The sequence below is a fragment of the Sycon ciliatum genome, chromosome 6 (genome assembly GCF_964019385.1).
Source record: "Sycon ciliatum chromosome 6, ocSycCili1.1, whole genome shotgun sequence".
Classification (NCBI taxonomy): Eukaryota; Metazoa; Porifera; class Calcarea; order Leucosolenida; family Sycettidae; genus Sycon; species Sycon ciliatum.
This window is the reverse complement of record NC_088648.1, coordinates 26,397,301-26,423,550: the sequence shown is the minus strand read 5'-3', so window position 1 is coordinate 26,423,550 and position 26,250 is coordinate 26,397,301. Positions and strand designations below refer to the sequence as shown.

Here is a 26,250-nt window from a genome sequence, read left to right as displayed (position 1 = left end):
GCGTATCTAACGAACCATAAGCCGCAGCCTCCTCGGACAAAGACCATTCGACTCAGCGACCCGAACTCTACGGACTGTGAAATTTAAATTTTTCACAGGACTTCCCCTTTAAAGTACGAAACGTGTCGGCCGAATTTCGTTTCACGTATAGGATACCACACTGGTGACGGTATGGTATGGTTGGGGTGGCTCAACTTGGGCTTAACCAAGAATACAACGATCTTACCTTCACACGAGGGTGCGTTAGATGACCAGGTTCCATCCTCCTTACATACTGAAGATCTCTGCCCTTTGAGTGCGTATCCTTCGTTGCATACAAACTCGGTGATGCCAAACACCCTCCGTGAACTTCGTACAAATGTACCATTCTTGGGTGGAGCAAATGGTAAGCATAGAATTCCTGGTGAGAAGAGAACAACACATGAAGCAGCTCAGCCTCTCACCTTTCCAATACTGCTAGTGTTCTTATCCAAGTACGAAAGACATCGATCCAATTTCAGTGAACTTTACCCTTCCAAAAGCGCCCTACGAGCGTTTTTTGTGCAGGTCCCCCACTGATTAGCGAGTAGGCTGTATTCCCACATGTGTTATTGGTCAAGGAGTGGCGACGGACAGCAGCACCCTGGATAGATCTAATACTGGCAATTGTGATAGATGCATGTATCTGGGAGTCACATCTGGCTTCGGCGAACTTCACTTCGACTTGCTTGTTGTCGCCATTTGTGTCTATGTCTCCGTATGTGTCAGTATAATTATGTTGGACAAGAAACTACAAATCTGAAGTTATTCATCATCATCATTGTAGTGTTATCTTGCCTTGAAAGAACACTACAATCCTCATCAATAAGAAATTCAAAATGCATGAACCAGTTTCGGGCATCCTCTTCAAATGAATTACATGCAATGTGTCTCTAGTGGCAGGTTCAGTGACACTCCCAAGTGCAGGGTCACTGGCAGCGTCACCACCAGAGTCAATGGAAGTGTCAACTGATGTGCTGCAAAGTTCTGCGCCTGGAAGAACATCCGTGGAGCAAACACAGGATACGCCTGACTGTGAACCTAGCTCAAGTGTCAATGTTTGTTCTCTGGATCGTGAAGGCTGTTAGTGACCACTCCATTGCCAATGCTGATTGTGCAGATGTGCATTCCACTAGCCACTTCTCTGTTTTGTGCCATGCGCGTGGTCGCGTCCTGGCCCAATTCAACAGGTTAGAAGAAATTATATTCATAATATAGAGCCACATTTTTTTACCAAAAGAAACATGTAATTTCTCTCAGGTTCAACTGTTGTTTACTGATATGTTCTCTCCGTGAGTTAATGCAACGTCCATTATGGGGCTTTATCCCACAGAGTTTGCGTTTAGTTTCTCTTGTGTCACTGCCCACCTTCTCGTTCTCCCTTTCCCCTTTCTCCCATCCCCACTGGTGCATATTTGTTCCTTACACATATCACCTAGTTGTAATGGCAACCACCCTTGTTATGCAAGTTATCGACATGTTTCCTTGGTTCTGGTTTCTTGTAATTCATTTGAAGAGGATGCCCGAAAACTGGTTGATGAATTTTGGAGTCCTTATTAAAGATAATGGTAATGAACTTTGGTTTTCTGTCCCTTATAGGCTTAGTAGTATAGTGCGGTAGGGGTTCTGATCCAAATCCCACCTTTGACCCCTAGCTGCCTAATAAGGAAGAATAGTCCATCTATGGCAGATGACCTTTGACCTTTTAGTTGACCTTTGACCTTTGAGCTGCCATATAAGGATGAATAGTCCATATATGGAAGATGTCATTTGACCTTTGACCTTTGCTGTGACCTTTGACCTTTGCTGTGACCTTTGACTTTTCCAATTGAGGATGACTGGTCCATATAAGGAATGTGACCTTTGACCTTTGGGATTGACCTCTGTGCTTTATATGGAAGTAGTGGCTATATAGGGTGATATGGTAGAATGTGCTATATATGTCTGGATGGTCTATATAGGGGGTGAAGTGTCCTTATAAGGAAGGTGCACTTGGTTCAGGTCATATAATGCATCTTCCATAGAGGGGTGAAGTGTCCTTATAAGGAAGCTGCACGTGGTTCAGGTCATATAAGGCATCTTCCATAGTGGGGTGAAGTGTCCTTATAGGGAAGGTGTACACGGATGATGTGATATATGGCATGTGCCATAGTGGGGTGAAGTGTCCATATATGGAAGGTGGCATATTCCATAGTAGGTAGAAGTGTCCTTATAGGGAAGGTGTACATGCTGTAGTTTTTAAATAAGGCATATTCCATAGTGGGTGGAAGATGCCTTATATGGCATGCGTATCCTGGCCAGGTCATATAAGGCATACAGTCATATATGAAACAATTGTCCTAATGAAACACTCATTGAGGGCCTTTCTGTCTGAGGGTTTGAAGAAAAGAAGCATCATGTAACAAAGCTGGGCTCGTACCCGCAACCTCTCGTACGGAAGGCATGAACTGTACCAAACGACCAGGACGACTACACACAAGACCCAAGGCTCAAATCCCCTATTTATACCCGGACCGTAAAGAAGAAAAAACCCATCATGTAACAAAGCTGGATTCGTACCCGCAACCTCTCGTACTGAAAGCACCAACTGTACCAAACCACCACGGACGACTACGCACAAGAGGGAAGGCTCAAATTGACTATTTATACTGGGACCGAAGCTCACCAAGGTCTCGCTGGATGAGACATGAGCGACCTATCGACAATGTCATCGAGCATGGAAAGAAGGGTGGGTGGGTGGGTGGTGGTGGTGGTCATGGTGATGGTAGTGGTGGTGGTGGTGGGATCATCATGGCATCCAACAGATGGACAGTCGCCAACAATCACTACCCGGTGAAAGGGAGCTGAAGGCCCCATTTTTGTTTTTTTATTTTTACATTTAAAAAAAATCATTTTTCGGGTGTTTGAGGTTTTTGTAGGTATATGATATCATGATTATACCCCCAATAGTTGTACCTGTTAATTGCCACGGATGGGAGTCGGTATATAAAGTAGATACATTTTTGGATAATGTTTCATTATGAAGATGGTGATGATGTGGGGTGAAGATGGATTCTGATTTTGATATCTTACGTGCCTATGTACTTGAAAAGAGACTTCGTGCAGTAGAAAAAGAACAAGCAAGAGAAGAAGAAGAAGAAGAAGAAGAAGAAGAAGAAGAAGAAGAAGAAGAAGAAGAAGAAGAAGAAGAAGAAGAAGAAGAAGAAGAAGAAGAAGAAGAAGAAGAAGAAGAAGAAGAAGAAGAAGAAGAAGAAGAAGAAGAAGAAGAAGAAGAAGAAGAAGAAGAAGAAGAAGAAGAAGAAGAAGAAGAAGAAGAAGAAGAGCAAGAAGGGGAGGAAAAACAGTCTCATCATCTTAATCATGTTGTTCATGAAGGAAGATACGTATGTTCTTCGTGTGGACTTGTCATGGATGTGGTTTACTTACCTGAAGTTGATGTGCATCAGAGATGTAGTTTGATGAAGAAGCCTTACGCTGCACATGAGCGGTTATGTGGTGTGGATCGTCATCTTTTGCATTTTCTTTCGAAAACTGAACTCTTATCCGATCAGCTTCGTGTACACCCTCTTCGAGAACAGATAAGTGCGATGAAGAAGTCCAGTTTATACAAGAGTCTAAACTACGCTATAGCATTATCCTGTATAGTATACGATACGAATGTGGATGCATTACGTAAACTACATTCCTACTTACCTCATAGCAATGTGTCCTGGTTGAGGTTCAGTCGAATCATGAAACCTCTTCCTCAGCATTTTCCACTCCTATACGTACTGCATCTCATGGAGTCGACTAGGATGGTGTCTTCATTGCAACTGTCCACGTTGCGTTCGAATTTGCTGCTTTTATCTCCATCTGATATTATCTCTTATGACATCATTGATTGATGCTTATTGCTGGGAAACCTAATCACTTGATCACGTGATCCAGAACATGCACACGTTTGACTGTGATCTTATTTCTATACTGTATCAGTTCACAAAGGTGGCGGTATCGTGTAAGGAACCTTTAAAATGAGATGAATCATGATTTTAGCGTGCACGATGCTGATTGGTCAAATATTTTTGGCGGGCTTGATTGACTGTATACTACTTTCTACTCCAATATCTCATGATAGTCATAAAAAAAAATAAAAAAAATAAAATAAAAAAATAAAAAATAAAACTTCTAAAGAACAAGTATGGGTGGTGTTGTGTCGAGTAATACGTCCACTGAAGAGTGCTGCTTTGCCTCTTCTGACTCTAGTATCCCCACTCCTACTAGTGGAGAATGGGTTGCAGGATGTGAAAAGAATGGAATTGGGAAAGATGAACCAGGGTGATCTCATGTGCACACCCATCAGGGAATACGATTTATTTGAGAAAGAAAATATTTCCTAACCTAATTAGTACAGTGTGTGTGTGTGTGTGTGTGTGTGTGCGAAGATGGCATACTGGGCTACGCATTTCCATAGGAGTGATGGTGACGAGGCCTCCCTCAAACACATGCAAAGCATGCGGAATGACATTGCCGAGATGAAATCGGTTGTGGGGAACGATGACACCGAAAACACCTTGGTTCACGATGTGGAGGAACTGAAAGAGGAGAAAGCCGATGAGAGCAATGTGCAAGATGTGGAAAACAGATCTATGCGCTACACAGATCAAGCCATAGCAGCTGATGAGCTGCACGTTAAAACAGACGGATCCGTGCCCATGGATGCTAACCTCGACATGAACGAGCATTCCATCTGTAATTTGACGTACGACGATAGCTCTTTGACATGTGCTGTCCCTGCCGGTTGGGTGAAGAATGAAATCCGTCAATCATCATCAAGATTGCAACACGACATCGACGCTGTGCGCAAGACGAAAGGTCCTCGTGGTGATCGGGGATTTGGATGGCTTAGCGGAGGTGGTATGCCACTGAACTCTGTAGGGAGAAACGGTGACTTCTATGTGGATGCAACCACGCTCATCTTGTACAAGAAATTAAGCTCGGAATGGATGGCTTTCGGTCGGCTTCATAGATCAAGAGATGAAGCTGGTCCACGTGGAGAACGTGGATTGATCGGTCCTCAAGATGAGACTGGACCTAGAGGAGCTGATGGACAAGGTGGTGAGCGCGGTCAAAAAGGTGATCAAGGAAAACCTGGTCCAGAAGGTCCCAGAGGTAAAGTTGGACCACGTGGAGAACGTGGATTAGTGGGTCCTGAAGGTGAGATTGGACCTAGAGGACAAGATGGGCAAGATGGCTCACAAGGTGAACGTGGTGTGCAAGGTAATCAAGGAACCATAGGCCCCGTCGGTCCCCAAGGAACCATCGGTCCAACCGGTCCTCCAGGAAAAAGAGGTCCCGTGGGCCCCCAAGGAACCAGAGGCCCCGTGGGTCCGCAATCAAATCAGAACCTATCCGATCCGTTTCATCTACTACCTTACATTCGGAGAAATGCCTACCTCTACATATACTCTCATCCTAGCCGATTTGAATCCGTCACCAGGGTGAGCAGAAACAGGTACAGAGGTGAAAATCTCGTTGCCTTGAATGACAAGAGAATCATCGTGAACGGCATCGACATGTTCCGAGACGGTCACTTCTATCTCAACATTTCACAACACGAGCAAGTTTCCATTAGAGAACGATTCGTCAATCTGTTTCACGACAACATGTCTTTTGCAATGTTCCAAGTAATTCAAGTGGACGCACCTGACCCTACAGTCCATTCATTGGAAACTGGCACCCTAACTTTTTGGTGTCTCTCTCACATAGTTGTAGATATCGCGAAAACAACAGTACATTCTGCATTGTGTGACCCGTGCAATTACCCCTTGCCACATTTGAGGCCAGAAAAGTCCAAGAACAGGGAAATAGAAATTCAGCCAGGTTTTACAAAATTAGGACAGGTATGCCATGGAAAAATGTATGGAGAAGCAGATCCAAAACCCAGAGTTTTGAGATTTCAAGTCGGTTTTTGATCCTCAATTCGGCCCAAATCCGACTTTCAAAAGCCAGCGGGCCAGTTTCCGATGAATGGACTGTAGAAACATGTCGTTGAGGGCATTCGACATCGATAATGTCAGAAATTTCAGCTTGGATAGTTTATACGTGTTGTTCACTGCCACCCACATAAGTGGCAACTACTTTACGGGCTCCGACTCTTCATCATTCAACCTACCCGTTTCGTCTTTAGCGAACCGATTATCAGGGGCTTTAGATAAGCCTGTGTCGAGCATGACGGATCTCTTGGGTACAAAGTTTGTCACAAGTTACGCTCGGAATTCAGAAGGCCTATTCACTCTATACGTAAACTCCATTTTGATACATTCCAACTTGGACACGGATCCATTTTCCAGAACCAATGGAATCGAAGATTGCGATTATCGCATTGGTGGTACTCAATTCTTCAACGGCACTACGTCAAAGTTGTTCTGTCATTTGCACTTTGTCGAGAGTTTATCTTCTCACACAATCCAGCGCATCCACACAGAACTCATGGCACACTACAATATCTGAAAGTATTAAGTACTTCGATTGTACATATAATATATAGCGCACACATGCTACTCTACATTCTTGAGATGAAAATGAAAAATAAAACCTCTCTCTATCTATAGTGATTACCATCACAACATCAGAATGTCTGTGATACTGACGGTGGCGAACAACACGTTGGGGGTGAGCACAAACCGAACTTTACTCTAAATGTGAAGGACCTGGATACGCGCGATAAAGTCCTGCATGTTGAATCGGCTCAGTTTGAAGTACACTTTGAGAACATAGACGAGGCAACGAACAAACTCTATGTGGTACATGGTGAAGAAGAGGAAGAAGAAGAGGATAGACTGTCCATCAAGACGGGAACATACAGTGATGTAGACGATTTGGTGTCTATAATCAATGCCACTCTGAAACGAGCAGGACACGGAGACATTGTGTTTTCCTACTCTCGTCACACCAGCCGCATAAGTTTCTCGGTACCCAGGAAGAAACGGTGCTTGTTGAAGAAGCACTCATCCGGATTGGTGCTGGGTGTGGGCACTATTCTCAAGCCATACACGATCGAGGGATCTCACAAGTTCCCGTTCGCTGTGGATCTGACAAAAGACAGACGACTTGTCCTGCTCTACACCGACCTCATTGGACCTGCTGTGGAGTACGAAGACAACACTGATTCGAGGGTGTTGAAGACCTTTCTCATTCAAACCGTCAACGGTTTGAATAACTACGTGTTTGGAAAAGAAGACAAGCGATTGCTGCTTCCACACGAAAACGTGACTAGCATTTCGTTTTGGTTGAAATTCAACACCGGCGAACACATCACTTCGGGATATCCCGTCTACCTTGATCTTCGGTTCACCAACACGACTTAGATGGATCTTCCAGATGTTCGTGTCCGCCACGTGCGAGACATGGTGGAGGATATAGCAAAACGAAAGGAATTGGAGAGCGAAAAGGTGCGTTGCCTGGAGAAGTACGTGATTTACAACACCGCAATCTTGTCCTTTCTCATACTCAGTCAAACCCTTCTCAATATTCTCCAAGGGAGTGGTGTCGTATCTGGAGAACATCGCATTCGAATCATCGCCATCAGTAGCACGATCATCAGCGTGATCATGGCATGCATAGGCAAACACGTTCTCGACACCAAACGTCAGCTTGTCACGTGTATCGAACAACTGCAGCAGATGGAGAGAGCTGAAGACGCGTTCATGTTGGAATTGGGCATCACTCTGGAAGATGGGAAGCTCACTAACGAGGAGCATCGACGATTGATAGCGATGATGAACGACTTTCGCAAGACACTGGATATTGGATCGTTGAAAAAAATTCGCCCCTATTATAATGTGACTGGCAAGAATGGCACAGGAGATCTACTCGCCGCAAGCTCCGGAGTCCTTCACGGGACTCCTGACCAACACGAAGATCGTTCAGAAGAACATCCTCGACAGGACGGAGAAGAAACTCTCGTTGCTTGAGAGTAGACGCGGAGTACGACTCTTTTCCACAGCAGATCGATCACCACCATCCCTGAACAATGACCTGGACATCTCGTCACCGAATTTCATTGCTCTCGGGGAGAGCTACTTCATTGTGAAAATGCGCTATAGTGTCAAAAACAATCTCGATAATCAACCTGGAGACTATACGCGATGGGTGTGCACCACGTCACCAGCCTTTTCGTGGTTCAAGAACATTCGAGTGGAGATCAACGGAACAGAGGTCACGGAATCGAGTAAAGTTGCCGACATGCAGATGGTTCAGCATATCCTCAGTCTAATGGAAAGCAGCAGCGAACGCCTTCAGTACGTTGACTCGGATCTCTACGGTCTACAGAAACTGGATCCGCAAAGAGCATTGAGAGGTGTTGATTTATCGCCCTATCAACTTGGGGTGAAGCGTAAGCATGGCTATGCCTTCGAAACAAACGCTGTACACGCTGATGCAGCACGAGCACCGGATTTCGCCGCTAATTTCACACCCAAGCGTGCACCCACCGTCGAGCTTGTCACCAACGAAGGCTTCTCAAACACGGTACAGGAAAATGCACTTCGGGCAGCCGTTGGACGGTTTCAATACAAGCTGAGGCCCTTCCTACCGTTTTTCAATCAGGACGATGCTTGGTTACCGCCGGATACACAGATGAAGCTTCGCTTTGATCTACCCCAATCCGAGCTTTCCAGATACATCATGCTTAGCGATCAGGGCGGTGGTGCCAACAGTGCTCTGAGTGTCGGTGATATTGACATCGATCTACTCCAACTGGACTTTGTGTACACTACCTATCGCATGGAACCCAATCTTACCGATCGTGTACGCCTTCCCAAGCAACTCTATTTCCACACGTGGTGCCCTCGTCTCATACAAAAGAGCATTTCAGATGATGCTGGTACACTGGAACTGCTTCACAATGCAGACATACCACGCAGAATGATCCTGTTCTTCACGGATTTGACTCATGGTACACAACCAACATTGGCTGGAGGCCAAGCATCACATTCTTCGAACAGACTGGCCATGATTCATGCAAATCTCAGTAAACTTCGTGTCACTGTCAACGACGAGACGCTCTTTGACAACCCGCTCAAGTTCCAGTGGGATGTGAGTCGTAATACGGAAGGACAATACTTCTACGATTACAGCAAATCCTCCTACCTGCGTGGCTACAATCTGGTTCAAGACTTTTTCGGCAAGACGTATGGAACGCAAATCCCCATCACTGCTGCAGATTACCGCAATCACTACTTTATGGTGCCTATCAACTTGAATCTGGATCGGATGACAGACAATCCAAGATCGAGAGGAAATCTGTCCATCGACTATCAATTTAGCGACGTGACAAACGCTCCGTTGAGAAGAAAGCGAAAATGGTGCCTCGATCAAAGTCAACCTTCTCTGCATGGACAAGTACCTGTACACCATGAGCAAAGACGAAGGCATCAAAGCCGAAGTTGTATAAATTAATTCCGATCTAGTACAAAAAGGCCATCATGGAAGGTGGTGACCTAGAGACCAGACATCTTGTCTACGGTGGTGATTTGAAATCGTCGAGTCGACAACACGGTGGTTTCTTCTGGAAAAACCGTATTGGTGCTGGACCCGAGGAGATGGACAAGCAGATGGCGGAACCCATGACAAAACAAGATGACATGCAACGCGGTGGACTTGGACCCTTGGCTGCCATGGCAGGAATGACACTTCTTCCCATGCTTTTGGGGAGGGGAGAGTCCGGAGACATCGTGGAAGCACAAATGAAAACGGCTTACAACCCGTCCATGCACCGAGGTGGTCTAGCCATTCCACCAGGATTAGCCGCCAAGGCCATACCACTACTAACGAATCTGGCTGCTCCCTTAGCCATGGGTACCATGGCATCACTAGGTGATAACGTCATGGATAAAATATTCGGTAGAGGAGTAAGGAAGGGAAGATCAACAGGTACCACGAAGCGCGCTAAAAGTCGTCGTCGTCACGCTCCGAAGAACATTCGGCAACGAGCACCTCGAAAAACCAAAAAGCCAGCTCGTCAAATTCTCTCCAAAGGTCGCAACGGCGGAGCGGAGCTTAATGGGCCCCACCACCACACTCCATCATTCACCCCAGTGTCTGGAGATATGTGCATTTTGTAGAAAGAAAAAAAAACACACGAGGAATAAAGAAACAAGGAAGGGCCTTGTTCAAGCAATTAGGACATCGTGCCCTGAACGAAGCTTCATCATTCCTGTCTGCACCACCACTACCACCACAGAGATCACTGACCCGTCCTGAAACTCCATTTGCTCAAAAAATTCGACAGAACATTAACAGTGCAGGACCGTCTTCTCTGAGTTCTGCTCACATCGGCCCATCCTTCAACATCTGATCATGGACTTCATCTCGCTCCTTGGACAGGAAACCGAGAGGAAAAAAAGGCTAGTCCCGTAAGGAATGACGATGTTCCATCCACGGTCACTGCTCGACACAAGCTGCACGTTCCTGGTCTTCAATTCGAGTCAAAGGATTGGTTCACGGAAATCATTCCTGCCCTGAAATCCTGGGGACAAAACGTATTGTTTCTGGGACAGAGCAACATGGGTAAATCCCACTTTCTCATCAAACTCCTGAAACGCGTGCAACCCGAGCGTATGGTGGTCATCTCCAACACGCCGGCCGATCAGTATCGTCTTCCAAACCTCAAATCCTTTAAGCATTACAGCATCATGCCCGAGTGCATCGAAGACATGGATCTCCAGCCTAATACCTATGTGATCATTGATGACATCAGAGTGATGGGTTTGAAGCATGGTAGTCAAAGAGAGTGTCTCTACAAGTTCTTCACCATGTACAGTCATCATCATAAGTTGAACGTGTTCTTTCTCTCTCAGAGCTTTGATAACATTAAGGACATGAAGATCAATGCAAACTTTATGTATCTGTTTCGCTTCACCGATAAAAGCAATATCAAACGTTATCTCAATACTCTGTTTGGTGGTCTGTGTACGAAGTCATTCATTATCTCTAGATTGTATGAGAAGTTATTGACGGTGTGTCGCAGGCCTATCCTAACCATTGATTGCTCTTCTAATCAGTATCACACGTATTGCGAAGACACTGCATTAAAGGTGTTTTTTTGAATAAACCCCTCGTTGATGTGTGTGTGTGTGCGTGTGTGTGCGTGTGTGTGTGTGTATACGATCGCAATACATGTAGTCGATAATAGCCGAAATGTTAGCCTGAAAGTTAGCCGAAACATTAAAAAATAAAAAATAAAATAAAGAAAAAAAATAAAATGTCGCAGTAATGTAGTTAGTGTGTGTTAGCATCCACCGATCACACTGCCATGTTTGCATCTGCTGCGCACCACTGCATCAGTGCATTGCGCACTGCACTCACACTGCCAGCATATAGATTTGGGCACGCTTAGCCTGACGTCACACAACTGCTTCCTTTGAACTTTTGCTCACTGCACTCACACTGCCAGCGCATGGATTCGGGCGCGCTTAGCCTGACGTCGTACAACTGCTTCCTTTGAACTTTCTCTTTCTTTCTTGCTGTTGGCTTCACTTCAAAGACTAGTTTAATTAGTGGTGACTTTTAGCTTGTGCCAGCATCAAATTTTCAAGCATCAAATTTTCCAGCTCTTTTAGTTTGGCTTCTAGCTTGTGGTAGCTTTGAGTACCTAATTAGCCGGACGCTTCGATTGTGTTCAGCTCGTACTGTTGGTGCCTGAAACAATGTCGTCTATTGTGCATCGGATGCGGGTGGCAGAACTGCGAGCCGAGCTGGACGATCGAGGTCTGCTGACCACCGGAAAGAAATCCATTCTGGTTCAGAGATTGCTGGACGACATGGAGCGAGAAAACCTGGGTCCAACTCAACCTTCAGCAAACGACTCTGCCGAACCCACTGTGCTGCAGTGGATACATGCGAGGTGCTCGCCGATCCCCCGGTCACCTTGGATCCGACTGGTATTCGCGAACTTATTCGGGCTGAAGTTCGTTCTGCCATAACAGACGAGATTGGAGCCTCTCTTCTGTCGCAGCCAAGTGCGGCACCAGCGCCACCAGCTGCGTCATCCGACATTGGCGTGGGTGCTGCGTGCTCCACACCGCCTCACGCTGGAAATCGGCACGTCCCAAAGTCGGCGCAGGATAGGATATTGCGAGGTGAGTTTGTGGACTTCGACCAATTGTTGCCTGAGATCTTGGGGGCAGTTGATAGCAATTAGTCGTTCGAGCTCAGATCCAGTTCATCCGGGGGTGCACTGGAAGTCGTAGAGGTGAACACCACTCGCCCGGTTCGTAGACGTGTGCACGATATCGCCACTTGGTTAGAAGCATGGTCTCTGTATATGCATGTTGTGATCAGCAATGCACCCTACCGCACAGCAGAAATCCTGTCATACCAGTGCATGATCTTGGCGGCCAACAGGCAGTATTTTGCAGAGGCCTGGCTTATGTATGACCAGCAATTTCGTAGGCTTGTCGCTTCACAACCCGGCAAGCGCTTTGATACGATTGACATAAATACATGGCAGCTGTGCATCACAGGCAAGGCCAGGCATAGATGTCAGTCGTGCAGCCTTGTTCACCCAGCGGCTGCAAGCAACATGTGTCCTTTTCGCCCCAAACATGCACACCAAGCTCAAACAACATCATCCTCACTGCTCACCCGCAACAACGCAGGTGCCGTCATCTGCCGAAACTTCAACCTTGGCAAGTGTAGCTAATCAAATTGCCGGTTCGCCCACATCTGCAACCGCTGTGGCAAGGACCACCCCCGCAGCAAGTGTTCCGGCAAAGGTCAGCGACCAGCGCAGTAGTTCGGGACTGCAATCCCAGCCTGAGCAACCAATAACTGTTGCATGGGTACATAATTTTCTTCCCCCTCACATTAATAATTCCTCTGTACATACCCCTTTGCATGTCTCTCGTTTTGAGCTTCTATTGCGTCATCACCCCGATAAAGAATTTGCTTCCTATGTGCTAAACGGGCTGCGCTACGGCTTTAGCATAGGTTTCACTGCTTCACGCGACATTTCTGTCCAGTCTGCTAATCTGCCATCTTCTGCTACTTGTGCCTCCTTTATTTCTGACCAGCTTTATGCTTCTTGCCAGCGTGGCGAAACTGCTGGTCCTTTTAGTGCAGCCCCGTTCACCTTCATGCGCTGTTCTGGTGTCGGCGCGGTACCGAAGAAAAACGGCAAGCTTCGTATGATTCACCATCTCTCGAGCCCCACCGGTAATAGTGTGAACGACGGAGTTCCAGCTGACCAGTTTTCCCTGCACTACATCAGTATTGACGATGCAATCGAGTCTATTATGTCCTCACCTCAGCCGGTGTACCTCGCAAAGCTGGACATCAAAAGTGCATTCCGGCAAATCCCAGTTCGTGCTGAAGACCACTCACTACTCGGCACATTCTGGCAAGGCAGCTACTATTACGAGTGGGTGCTACCGTTTGGGCTTCGCTCCAGCCCAGCCATTTTCGATTCCGTTGCCTCGGCCATAGAGTGGATTATCCGGAACCATTTCTCCATTGCCGACCTATTCCACTACTTGGACGACTTCCTAAACGTCACAACTGGCCACACTGTCGCCCAGCGTCAACTAGCAATCCTGCTGCGGGCCTTCATCTATTTGGGCGTGCCGCTAGCGCCAGCAAAGGTGGAAGGTCCCGCGAGATCACTGACGTTCCTCGGCATTATTCTGGACTGCGAGCGGCTCGAGGCCAGGCTCCCCATGGACAAGCTCACCGACCTCCGATCGCTATTGGCCAGCACGATCAACAGCCGGAAGATATCCCAACGCCAACTCGGGTCCCTATTGGGTAAGCTCTCGTTTGCTGCCCGTGTCATCACTCCAGGCCGTACCTTCATGCGTCGTCTGTGGTCCGTCTGCTTACGGTTTCAGCAACCACACTACTCAATAACTTTGACCCAAGAATGCGTGGATGACCTGCTATGGTGGATGAGGCTACTTAGTGAGTGGAACGGGAAGTCCTTCTTCTTGCACCCTAACTGGACCCCATCACCAGATCTGCAGCTATACACAGATGCAAGTGGCACTCACGGCTGGGGTGCTTACAACAACGGGAAGTGGATTCAAGGTTAATGGAACAGTGCCCAGATGCTGCAGTCTATCGAGTGGAAGGAGCTGTTTGCCCTCGTAGCAGCCTGCGCCACATGGGGCGACGAATGGGCTAAGCTCCGGATTCGGGTACACTGCGACAACTCAGCGATAGTGGACTGCATCCGTTCGGGCACTTGCAAAGCCCCAGCTGTGATGAAGTTGCTACGCGAACTGTTCTTCGTTTGCTATGAGTTCAACTTTCATGTTAGCGCTGTGCACATTGCTGGCTCAAAGTGTAACAGTCCAACTAACCTCAGTAGTCATTCTTGGAATAAGCAATGATCCTTGCCATAATGCACTCTTATATACATGAACAAGCAATGATGGACATAACACCTAACAGCAACAGCGTGATAATAGCAGGTGATAAGTGTATCCTATTCCTAGTGTTAGTAGTAACAATGAATCTGTTACACCATTCCCCCCCCCCCCCCTCTCAACTGTCAGGACAGTACCAATTCGAAGGAACAGTTATGGTAACTAACGATCATGCATGGATATGTGGAATGCATGGTAGCCGAAAACAACACTGATGAACTCAAGATCCAGTGCATGTCCTCTGCAAATAACGCCTGGCTGGCAGGGAAGCACTATCCTAATCATGCAGAATGCTACATTTCTATTACAACACGTAGAAACTAGCAATACAACTGTGGCTGCCAATTTTAAAAATAGCAATTTTATGAAAAACGGTCCAGGTAGGTTTTCAGCGGAATAATAGCGTTTCCTGCTTCATCCATCAAGTATTCCTCCGGCTCCCAGGTGGCACCTCGGTAGCCCTTCCATTTCACTAGGTACTGCGTGCGCCGTCCTCTCTTCTTGTGCGACAACACCTTTTCGACAATGTACCGCGTATGGCCATCCGCATCGGTTAGGGGTGGAGGTGCCGGCTGAGTACGGCCCGGTATCTCATTGCCATGGTACAGCTTGAGGGCAGCAATATTGAACACTGGATGGGCCCGAATGATTCTTGGAAGAGCTAATCTGTACGCATTCGGGGCCACTTTCTTCTGCACCTTGAACGGCGCATACCACTTGAGCCTTAATTTGTGTGAAGGCCTGTCTCGTTCCTCGGGCGTCAGCAGGAAGTCCCTGAAGACCAACACCTCATCCCCCTCCTTCAGGGCGTCCTCCACCCGTCCTCGATCCGCATACAATGATTGCCGGGCCGCGCCGCCACGATGGCATCCTGTGCCTCACGTAGTGCCTCTACGCGGCCATCCAGCCATGACAGCCGACCATTCGTGTCCATGCCAGCTCCAGCTTTCTGCTTCGTCAATAAGCTCGAGGGAGTAACTGGATGGCATCCATGGTTGAGGAAAAATGGCGTGTTACCTGTTGACGCTTGATCGGCATTGTTGATCGCAAACTCACATAGCGATAGGAGTTCATCCCAATTGTTTTGCCTATGGTTGACGAAAGCTCTAAGCGTATCCTCCATGACACGGTTCACACGCTCAGTCATGCCATCGGTCTGCGGGTGGTTGGCCGTGCTCATTTTTAGCTACACGCCAAGAATACTGAAAACCTCCTTGAAGAACGCCGACGTGAATCGCGGATCTCGATCACAAACTATCGTTTTGCTCAAGCCATGGGCAGCAAACACATGATCCACGTACAATCGGGCTGCCTCCTTAGAGTCAACATGAACAGTCGTCGGGATCAGGTGCACATACTTCGTCAGACGGTCCACAAAGGTTAGAATGGCGCTATGTCCTCGGCAGGTCAGCGGCAGTGCCATGATGAAATCCATGCTGATGTCTGTCCAGGGCTGCTCGGGGACTGGAAGGGACTGCAACAGTCCTGCCTTGGTCTGGCTACCCTTTACGCGTTGGCACCGGTCACAAGATTTAACGAAGTCCTTCACAGTACTTCGCATGCCTGGCCAATAGAAGTATCTGCTCAGCTTCAGGTAGGTCCTGTCTCTCCCCGGATGGCCGGCCGTCAGGCAATCATGATTCTGTTTGAGCAGTTGCAGCCGTACCGGACCGCGAGGAATGCAGAGGCGAGCATCGCCCGATGTTACTAGGTACAGCCGCCGGTCCACACTGTTCCAGACGTATCGCTCATGCATGGCGTCTTCGCTGCAAGCCATCAAGCGCTTGATTACTGGCGAAAGCTCAAGGCTCAAATCCCCTATTTATACCCGGACCGTAAAGAAGAAAAAACCCATCATGTAACAAAGCTGGATTCGTACCCGCAACCTCTCGTACTGAAAGCACCAACTGTACCAAACCACCACGGACGACTACGCACAAGAGGGAAGGCTCAAATTGACTATTTATACTGGGACCGAAGCTCACCAAGGTCTCGCTGGATGAGACATGAGCGACCTATCGACAATGTCATCGAGCATGGAAAGAAGGGTGGGTGGGTGGGTGGTGGTGGTGGTCATGGTGATGGTAGTGGTGGTGGTGGTGGGATCATCATGGCATCCAACAGATGGACAGTCGCCAACAATCACTACCCGGTGAAAGGGAGCTGAAGGCCCCATTTTTGTTTTTTTATTTTTACATTTAAAAAAAATCATTTTTCGGGTGTTTGAGGTTTTTGTAGGTATATGATATCATGATTATACCCCCAATAGTTGTACCTGTTAATTGCCACGGATGGGAGTCGGTATATAAAGTAGATACATTTTTGGATAATGTTTCATTATGAAGATGGTGATGATGTGGGGTGAAGATGGATTCTGATTTTGATATCTTACGTGCCTATGTACGTGAAAAGAGACTTCGTGCAGTAGAAAAAGAACAAGCAAGAGAAGAAGAAGAAGAAGAAGAAGAAGAAGAAGAAGAAGAAGAAGAAGAAGAAGAAGAAGAAGAAGAAGAAGAAGAAGAAGAAGAAGAAGAAGAAGAAGAAGAAGAAGAAGAAGAAGAAGAAGAAGAAGAAGAAGAAGAAGAAGAAGAAGAAGAAGAAGAAGAAGAAGAAGAAGAAGAAGAAGAAGAAGAAGAAGAAGAAGAAGAAGAAGAAGAAGAAGAAGAAGAAGAAGAAGAAGAGCAAGAAGGGGAGGAAAAACAGTCTCATCATCTTAATCATGTTGTTCATGAAGGAAGATACGTATGTTCTTCGTGTGGACTTGTCATGGATGTGGTTTACTTACCTGAAGTTGATGTGCATCAGAGATGTAGTTTGATGAAGAAGCCTTACGCTGCACATGAGCGGTTATGTGGTGTGGATCGTCATCTTTTGCATTTTCTTTCGAAAACTGAACTCTTATCCGATCAGCTTCGTGTACACCCTCTTCGAGAACAGATAAGTGCGATGAAGAAGTCCAGTTTATACAAGAGTCTAAACTACGCTATAGCATTATCCTGTATAGTATACGATACGAATGTGGATGCATTACGTAAACTACATTCCTACTTACCTCATAGCAATGTGTCCTGGTTGAGGTTCAGTCGAATCATGAAACCTCTTCCTCAGCATTTTCCACTCCTATACGTACTGCATCTCATGGAGTCGACTAGGATGGTGTCTTCATTGCAACTGTCCACGTTGCGTTCGAATTTGCTGCTTTTATCTCCATCTGATATTATCTCTTATGACATCATTGATTGATGCTTATTGCTGGGAAACCTAATCACTTGATCACGTGATCCAGAACATGCACACGTTTGACTGTGATCTTATTTCTATACTGTATCAGTTCACAAAGGTGGCGGTATCGTGTAAGGAACCTTTAAAATGAGATGAATCATGATTTTAGCGTGCACGATGCTGATTGGTCAAATATTTTTGGCGGGCTTGATTGACTGTATACTACTTTCTACTCCAATATCTCATGATAGTCATAAAAAAAAATAAAATAAATAAAATAAAAAAATAAAAAATAAAACTTCTAAAGAACAAGTATGGGTGGTGTTGTGTCGAGTAATACGTCCACTGAAGAGTGCTGCTTTGCCTCTTCTGACTCTAGTATCCCCACTCCTACTAGTGGAGAATGGGTTGCAGGATGTGAAAAGAATGGAATTGGGAAAGATGAACCAGGGTGATCTCATGTGCACACCCATCAGGGAATACGATTTATTTGAGAAAGAAAATATTTCCTAACCTAATTAGTACAGTGTGTGTGTGTGTGTGTGTGTGTGCGAAGATGGCATACTGGGCTACGCATTTCCATAGGAGTGATGGTGACGAGGCCTCCCTCAAACACATGCAAAGCATGCGGAATGACATTGCCGAGATGAAATCGGTTGTGGGGAACGATGACACCGAAAACACCTTGGTTCACGATGTGTGTGTGTGTGTGTGTGTGTGTGTGTGTGTGTGTGTGTGTGTGTGTGTGTGTGTGTGTGTGTGTGTGTGTGTGTGTGTGTGTGTGTGTGTGTGTGTGTGTGTGTGTGGAGGAACTGAAAGAGGAGAAAGCCGATGAGAGCAATGTGCAAGATGTGGAAAACAGATCTATGCGCTACACAGATCAAGCCATAGCAGCTGATGAGCTGCACGTTAAAACAGACGGATCCGTGCCCATGGATGCTAACCTCGACATGAACGAGCATTCCATCTGTAATTTGACGTACGACGATAGCTCTTTGACATGTGCTGTCCCTGCCGGTTGGGTGAAGAATGAAATCCGTCAATCATCATCAAGATTGCAACACGACATCGACGCTGTGCGCAAGACGAAAGGTCCTCGTGGTGATCGGGGATTTGGATGGCTTAGCGGAGGTGGTATGCCACTGAACTCTGTAGGGAGAAACGGTGACTTCTATGTGGATGCAACCACGCTCATCTTGTACAAGAAATTAAGCTCGGAATGGATGGCTTTCGGTCGGCTTCATAGATCAAGAGATGAAGCTGGTCCACGTGGAGAACGTGGATTGATCGGTCCTCAAGATGAGACTGGACCTAGAGGAGCTGATGGACAAGGTGGTGAGCGCGGTCAAAAAGGTGATCAAGGAAAACCTGGTCCAGAAGGTCCCAGAGGTAAAGTTGGACCACGTGGAGAACGTGGATTAGTGGGTCCTGAAGGTGAGATTGGACCTAGAGGACAAGATGGGCAAGATGGCTCACAAGGTGAACGTGGTGTGCAAGGTAATCAAGGAACCATAGGCCCCGTCGGTCCCCAAGGAACCATCGGTCCAACCGGTCCTCCAGGAAAAAGAGGTCCCGTGGGCCCCCAAGGAACCAGAGGCCCCGTGGGTCCGCAATCAAATCAGAACCTATCCGATCCGTTTCATCTACTACCTTACATTCGGAGAAATGCCTACCTCTACATATACTCTCATCCTAGCCGATTTGAATCCGTCACCAGGGTGAGCAGAAACAGGTACAGAGGTGAAAATCTCGTTGCCTTGAATGACAAGAGAATCATCGTGAACGGCATCGACATGTTCCGAGACGGTCACTTCTATCTCAACATTTCACAACACGAGCAAGTTTCCATTAGAGAACGATTCGTCAATCTGTTTCACGACAACATGTCTTTTGCAATGTTCCAAGTAATTCAAGTGGACGCACCTGACCCTACAGTCCATTCATTGGAAACTGGCACCCTAACTTTTTGGTGTCTCTCTCACATAGTTGTAGATATCGCGAAAACAACAGTACATTCTGCATTGTGTGACCCGTGCAATTACCCCTTGCCACATTTGAGGCCAGAAAAGTCCAAGAACAGGGAAATAGAAATTCAGCCAGGTTTTACAAAATTAGGACAGGTATGCCATGGAAAAATGTATGGAGAAGCAGATCCAAAACCCAGAGTTTTGAGATTTCAAGTCGGTTTTTGATCCTCAATTCGGCCCAAATCCGACTTTCAAAAGCCAGCGGGCCAGTTTCCGATGAATGGACTGTAGAAACATGTCGTTGAGGGCATTCGACATCGATAATGTCAGAAATTTCAGCTTGGATAGTTTATACGTGTTGTTCACTGCCACCCACATAAGTGGCAACTACTTTACGGGCTCCGACTCTTCATCATTCAACCGATTATCTTTAGATAAGCCTGTGTCGAGCATGACGGATCTCTTGGGTACAAAGTTTGTCACAAGTTACGCTCGGAATTCAGAAGGCCTATTCACTCTATACGTAAACTCCATTTTGATACATTCCAACTTGGACACGGATCCATTTTCCAGAACCAATGGAATCGAAGATTGCGATTATCGCATTGGTGGTACTCAATTCTTCAACGGCACTACGTCAAAGTTGTTCTGTCATTTGCACTTTGTCGAGAGTTTATCTTCTCACACAATCCAGCGCATCCACACAGAACTCATGGCACACTACAATATCTGAAAGTATTAAGTACTTCGATTGTACATATAATATATAGCGCACACATGCTACTCTACATTCTTGAGATGAAAATGAAAAATAGAACCTCTCTCTATCTATAGTGATTACCATCACAACATCAGAATGTCTGTGATACTGACGGTGGCGAACAACACGTTGGGGGTGAGCACAAACCGAACTTTACTCTAAATGTGAAGGACCTGGATACGCGCGATAAAGTCCTGCATGTTGAATCGGCTCAGTTTGAAGTACACTTTGAGAACATAGACGAGGCAACGAACAAACTCTATGTGGTACATGGTGAAGAAGAGGAAGAAGAAGAGGATAGACTGTCCATCAAGACGGGAACATACAGCGATGTAGACGATTTGGTGTCTATAATCAATGCCACTCTGAAACGAGCAGGACACGGAGACATTGTGTTTTCCTACTCTCGTCACACCAGCCGCATAAGTTTCTCGGTACCCAGGAAGAAACGGTGCTTGTTGAAGAAGCACTCATCCGGATTGGTGCTGGGTGTGGGCACTATTCTCAAGCCATACACGATCGAGGGATCTCACAAGTTCCCGTTCGCTGTGGATCTGACAAAAGACAGACGACTTGTCCTGCTCTACACCGACCTCATTGGACCTGCTGTGGAGTACGAAGACAACACTGATTCGAGGGTGTTGAAGACCTTTCTCATTCAAACCGTCAACGGTTTGAATAACTACGTGTTTGGAAAAGAAGACAAGCGATTGCTGCTTCCACACGAAAACGTGACTAGCATTTCGTTTTGGTTGAAATTCAACACCGGCGAACACATCACTTCGGGATATCCCGTCTACCTTGATCTTCGGTTCACCAACACGACTTAGATGGATCTTCCAGATGTTCGTGTCCGCCACGTGCGAGACATGGTGGAGGATATAGCAAAACGAAAGGAATTGGAGAGCGAAAAGGTGCGTTGCCTGGAGAAGTACGTGATTTACAACACCGCAATCTTGTCCTTTCTCATACTCAGTCAAACCCTTCTCAATATTCTCCAAGGGAGTGGTGTCGTATCTGGAGAACATCGCATTCGAATCATCGCCATCAGTAGCACGATCATCAGCGTGATCATGGCATGCATAGGCAAACACGTTCTCGACACCAAACGTCAGCTTGTCACGTGTATCGAACAACTGCAGCAGATGGAGAGAGCTGAAGACGCGTTCATGTTGGAATTGGGCATCACTCTGGAAGATGGGAAGCTCACTAACGAGGAGCATCGACGATTGATAGCGATGATGAACGACTTTCGCAAGACACTGGATATTGGATCGTTGAAAAAAATTCGCCCCTATTATAATGTGACTGGCAAGAATGGCACAGGAGATCTACTCGCCGCAAGCTCCGGAGTCCTTCACGGGACTCCTGACCAACACGAAGATCGTTCAGAAGAACATCCTCGACAGGACGGAGAAGAAACTCTCGTTGCTTGAGAGTAGACGCGGAGTACGACTCTTTTCCACAGCAGATCGATCACCACCATCCCTGAACAATGACCTGGACATCTCGTCACCGAATTTCATTGCTCTCGGGGAGAGCTACTTCATTGTGAAAATGCGCTATAGTGTCAAAAACAATCTCGATAATCAACCTGGAGACTATACGCGATGGGTGTGCACCACGTCACCAGCCTTTTCGTGGTTCAAGAACATTCGAGTGGAGATCAACGGAACAGAGGTCACGGAATCGAGTAAAGTTGCCGACATGCAGATGGTTCAGCATATCCTCAGTCTAATGGAAAGCAGCAGCGAACGCCTTCAGTACGTTGACTCGGATCTCTACGGTCTACAGAAACTGGATCCGCAAAGAGCATTGAGAGGTGTTGATTTATCGCCCTATCAACTTGGGGTGAAGCGTAAGCATGGCTATGCCTTCGAAACAAACGCTGTACACGCTGATGCAGCACGAGCACCGGATTTCGCCGCTAATTTCACACCCAAGCGTGCACCCACCGTCGAGCTTGTCACCAACGAAGGCTTCTCAAACACGGTACAGGAAAATGCACTTCGGGCAGCCGTTGGACGGTTTCAATACAAGCTGAGGCCCTTCCTACCGTTTTTCAATCAGGACGATGCTTGGTTACCGCCGGATACACAGATGAAGCTTCGCTTTGATCTACCCCAATCCGAGCTTTCCAGATACATCATGCTTAGCGATCAGGGCGGTGGTGCCAACAGTGCTCTGAGTGTCGGTGATATTGACATCGATCTACTCCAACTGGACTTTGTGTACACTACCTATCGCATGGAACCCAATCTTACCGATCGTGTACGCCTTCCCAAGCAACTCTATTTCCACACGTGGTGCCCTCGTCTCATACAAAAGAGCATTTCAGATGATGCTGGTACACTGGAACTGCTTCACAATGCAGACATACCACGCAGAATGATCCTGTTCTTCACGGATTTGACTCATGGTACACAACCAACATTGGCTGGAGGCCAAGCATCACATTCTTCGAACAGACTGGCCATGATTCATGCAAATCTCAGTAAACTTCGTGTCACTGTCAACGACGAGACGCTCTTTGACAACCCGCTCAAGTTCCAGTGGGATGTGAGTCGTAATACGGAAGGACAATACTTCTACGATTACAGCAAATCCTCCTACCTGCGTGGCTACAATCTGGTTCAAGACTTTTTCGGCAAGACGTATGGAACGCAAATCCCCATCACTGCTGCAGATTACCGCAATCACTACTTTATGGTGCCTATCAACTTGAATCTGGATCGGATGACAGACAATCCAAGATCGAGAGGAAATCTGTCCATCGACTATCAATTTAGCGACGTGACAAACGCTCCGTTGAGAAGAAAGCGAAAATGGTGCCTCGATCAAAGTCAACCTTCTCTGCATGGACAAGTACCTGTACACCATGAGCAAAGACGAAGGCATCAAAGCCGAAGTTGTATAAATTAATTCCGATCTAGTACAAAAAGGCCATCATGGAAGGTGGTGACCTAGAGACCAGACATCTTGTCTACGGTGGTGATTTGAAATCGTCGAGTCGACAACACGGTGGTTTCTTCTGGAAAAAGAGCTTCTGGAAAAACCGTATTGGTGCTGGACCCGAGGAGATGGACAAGCAGATGGCGGAACCCATGACAAAACAAGATGACATGCAACGCGGTGGACTTGGACCCTTGGCTGCCATGGCAGGAATGACACTTCTTCCCATGCTTTTGGGGAGGGGAGAGTCCGGAGACATCGTGGAAGCACAAATGAAAACGGCTTACAACCCGTCCATGCACCGAGGTGGTCTAGCCATTCCACCAGGATTAGCCGCCAAGGCCATACCACTACTAACGAATCTGGCTGCTCCCTTAGCCATGGGTACCATGGCATCACTAGGTGATAACGTCATGGATAAAATATTCGGTAGAGGAGTAAGGAAGGGAAGATCAACAGGTACCACGAAGCGCGCTAAAAGTCGTCGTCGTCACGCTCCGAAGAACATTCGGCAACGAGCACCTCGAAAAACCAAAAAGCCAGCTCGTCAAATTCTCTCCAAAGGTCGCAACGGCGGAGCGGAGCTTAATGGGCCCCACCACCACACTCCATCATTCACCCCAGTGTCTGGAGATATGTGCATTTTGTAGAAAGAAAAAAAAACACACGAGGAATAAAGAAACAAGGAAGGGCCTTGTTCAAGCAATTAGGACATCGTGCCCTGAACGAAGCTTCATCATTCCTGTCTGCACCACCACTACCACCACAGAGATCACTGACCCGTCCTGAAACTCCATTTGCTCAAAAAATTTGACAGAACATTAACAGTGCAGGACCGTCTTCTCTGAGTTCTGCTCACATCGGCCCATCCTTCAACATCTGATCATGGACTTCATCTCGCTCCTTGGACAGGAAACCGAGAGGAAAAAAAGGCTAGTCCCGTAAGGAATGACGATGTTCCATCCACGGTCACTGCTCGACACAAGCTGCACGTTCCTGGTCTTCAATTCGAGTCAAAGGATTGGTTCACGGAAATCATTCCTGCCCTGAAATCCTGGGGACAAAACGTATTGTTTCTGGGACAGAGCAACATGGGTAAATCCCACTTTCTCATCAAACTCCTGAAACGCGTGCAACCCGAGCGTATGGTGGTCATCTCCAACACGCCGGCCGATCAGTATCGTCTTCCAAACCTCAAATCCTTTAAGCATTACAGCATCATGCCCGAGTGCATCGAAGACATGGATCTCCAGCCTAATACCTATGTGATCATTGATGACATCAGAGTGATGGGTTTGAAGCATGGTAGTCAAAGAGAGTGTCTCTACAAGTTCTTCACCATGTACAGTCATCATCATAAGTTGAACGTGTTCTTTCTCTCTCAGAGCTTTGATAACATTAAGGACATGAAGATCAATGCAAACTTTATGTATCTGTTTCGCTTCACCGATAAAAGCAATATCAAACGTTATCTCAATACTTTGTTTGGTGGTCTGTGTACGAAGTCATTCATTATCTCTAGATTGTATGAGAAGTTATTGACGGTGTGTCGCAGGCCTATCCTAACCATTGATTGCTCTTCTAATCAGTATCACACGTATTGCGAAGACACTGCATTAAAGGTGTTTTTTTGAATAAACCCCTCGTTGATGTGTGTGTGTGTGCGTGTGTGTGCGTGTGTGTGTGTATACGATCGCAATACATGTAGTCGATAATAGCCGAAATGTTAGCCTGAAAGTTAGCCGAAACATTAAAAAATAAAAAATAAAATAAAGAAAAAAAATAAAATGTCGCAGTAATGTAGTTAGTGTGTGTTAGCATCCACCGATCACACTGCCATGTTTGCATCTGCTGCGCACCGCTGCATCAGTGCATTGCGCACTGCACTCACACTGCCAGCATATAGATTTGGGCATGCTTAGCCTGACGTCACACAACTGCTTCCTTTGAACTTTTGCTCACTGCACTCACACTGCCAGCGCATGGATTCGGGCGCGCTTAGCCTGACGTCGTACAACTGCTTCCTTTGAACTTTCTCTTTCTTTCTTGCTGTTGGCTTCACTTCAAAGACTAGTCTAATTAGTGGTGACTTTTAGCTTGTGCCAGCATCAAATTTTCAAGCATCAAATTTTCCAGCTCTTTTAGTTTGGCTTCTAGCTTGTGGTAGCTTTGAGTAACTAATTAGCCGGACGCTTCGATTGTGTTCAGCTCGTACTGTTGGTGCCTGAAACAATGTCGTCTATTGTGCATCGGATGCGGGTGGCAGAACTGCGAGCCGAGCTGGACGATCGAGGTCTGCTAACCACCGGAAAGAAATCCATTCTGGTTCAGAGATTGCTGGACGACATGGAGCGAGAAAACCTGGGTCCAACTCAACCTTCAGCAAACGACTCTGCCGAACCCACTGTGCTGCAGTGGATACATGCGAGGTGCTCGCCGATCCCCCGGTCACCTTGGATCCGACTGGTATTCGCGAACTTATTCGGGCTGAAGTTCGTTCTGCCATAACAGACGAGATTGGAGCCTCTCTTCTGTCGCAGCCAAGTGCGGCACCAGCGCCACCAGCTGCGTCATCCGACATTGGCGTGGGTGCTGCGTGCTCCACACCGCCTCACGCTGGAAATCGGCACGTCCCAAAGTCGGCGCAGGATAGGATATTGCGAGGTGAGTTTGTGGACTTCGACCAATTGTTGCCTGAGATCTTGGGGGCAGTTGATAGCAATTAGTCGTTCGAGCTCAGATCCAGTTCATCCGGGGGTGCACTGGAAGTCGTAGAGGTGAACACCACTCGCCCGGTTCGTAGACGTGTGCACGATATCGCCACTTGGTTAGAAGCATGGTCTCTGTATATGCATGTTGTGATCAGCAATGCACCCTACCGCACAGCAGAAATCCTGTCATACCAGTGCATGATCTTGGCGGCCAACAG

At 46.9% G+C, this 26,250-nt stretch overlaps 1 protein-coding gene across 2 annotated transcripts in view; it reads right to left on the bottom strand.

Annotated features, from left to right (window-relative positions):
- Window positions 1-26,250, bottom strand: part of LOC135819817 (E-selectin-like) — a 115,455-nt gene that overhangs the window by 25,669 nt on the left and 63,536 nt on the right. For both annotated transcript variants that reach the window (XM_065333095.1, XM_065333096.1), the window contains exon 8: window positions 227-400. In XM_065333095.1, the coding sequence (XP_065189167.1) occupies window positions 227-400 (174 nt within the window). The remainder of the gene's footprint in view (window positions 1-226; window positions 401-26,250) is intronic.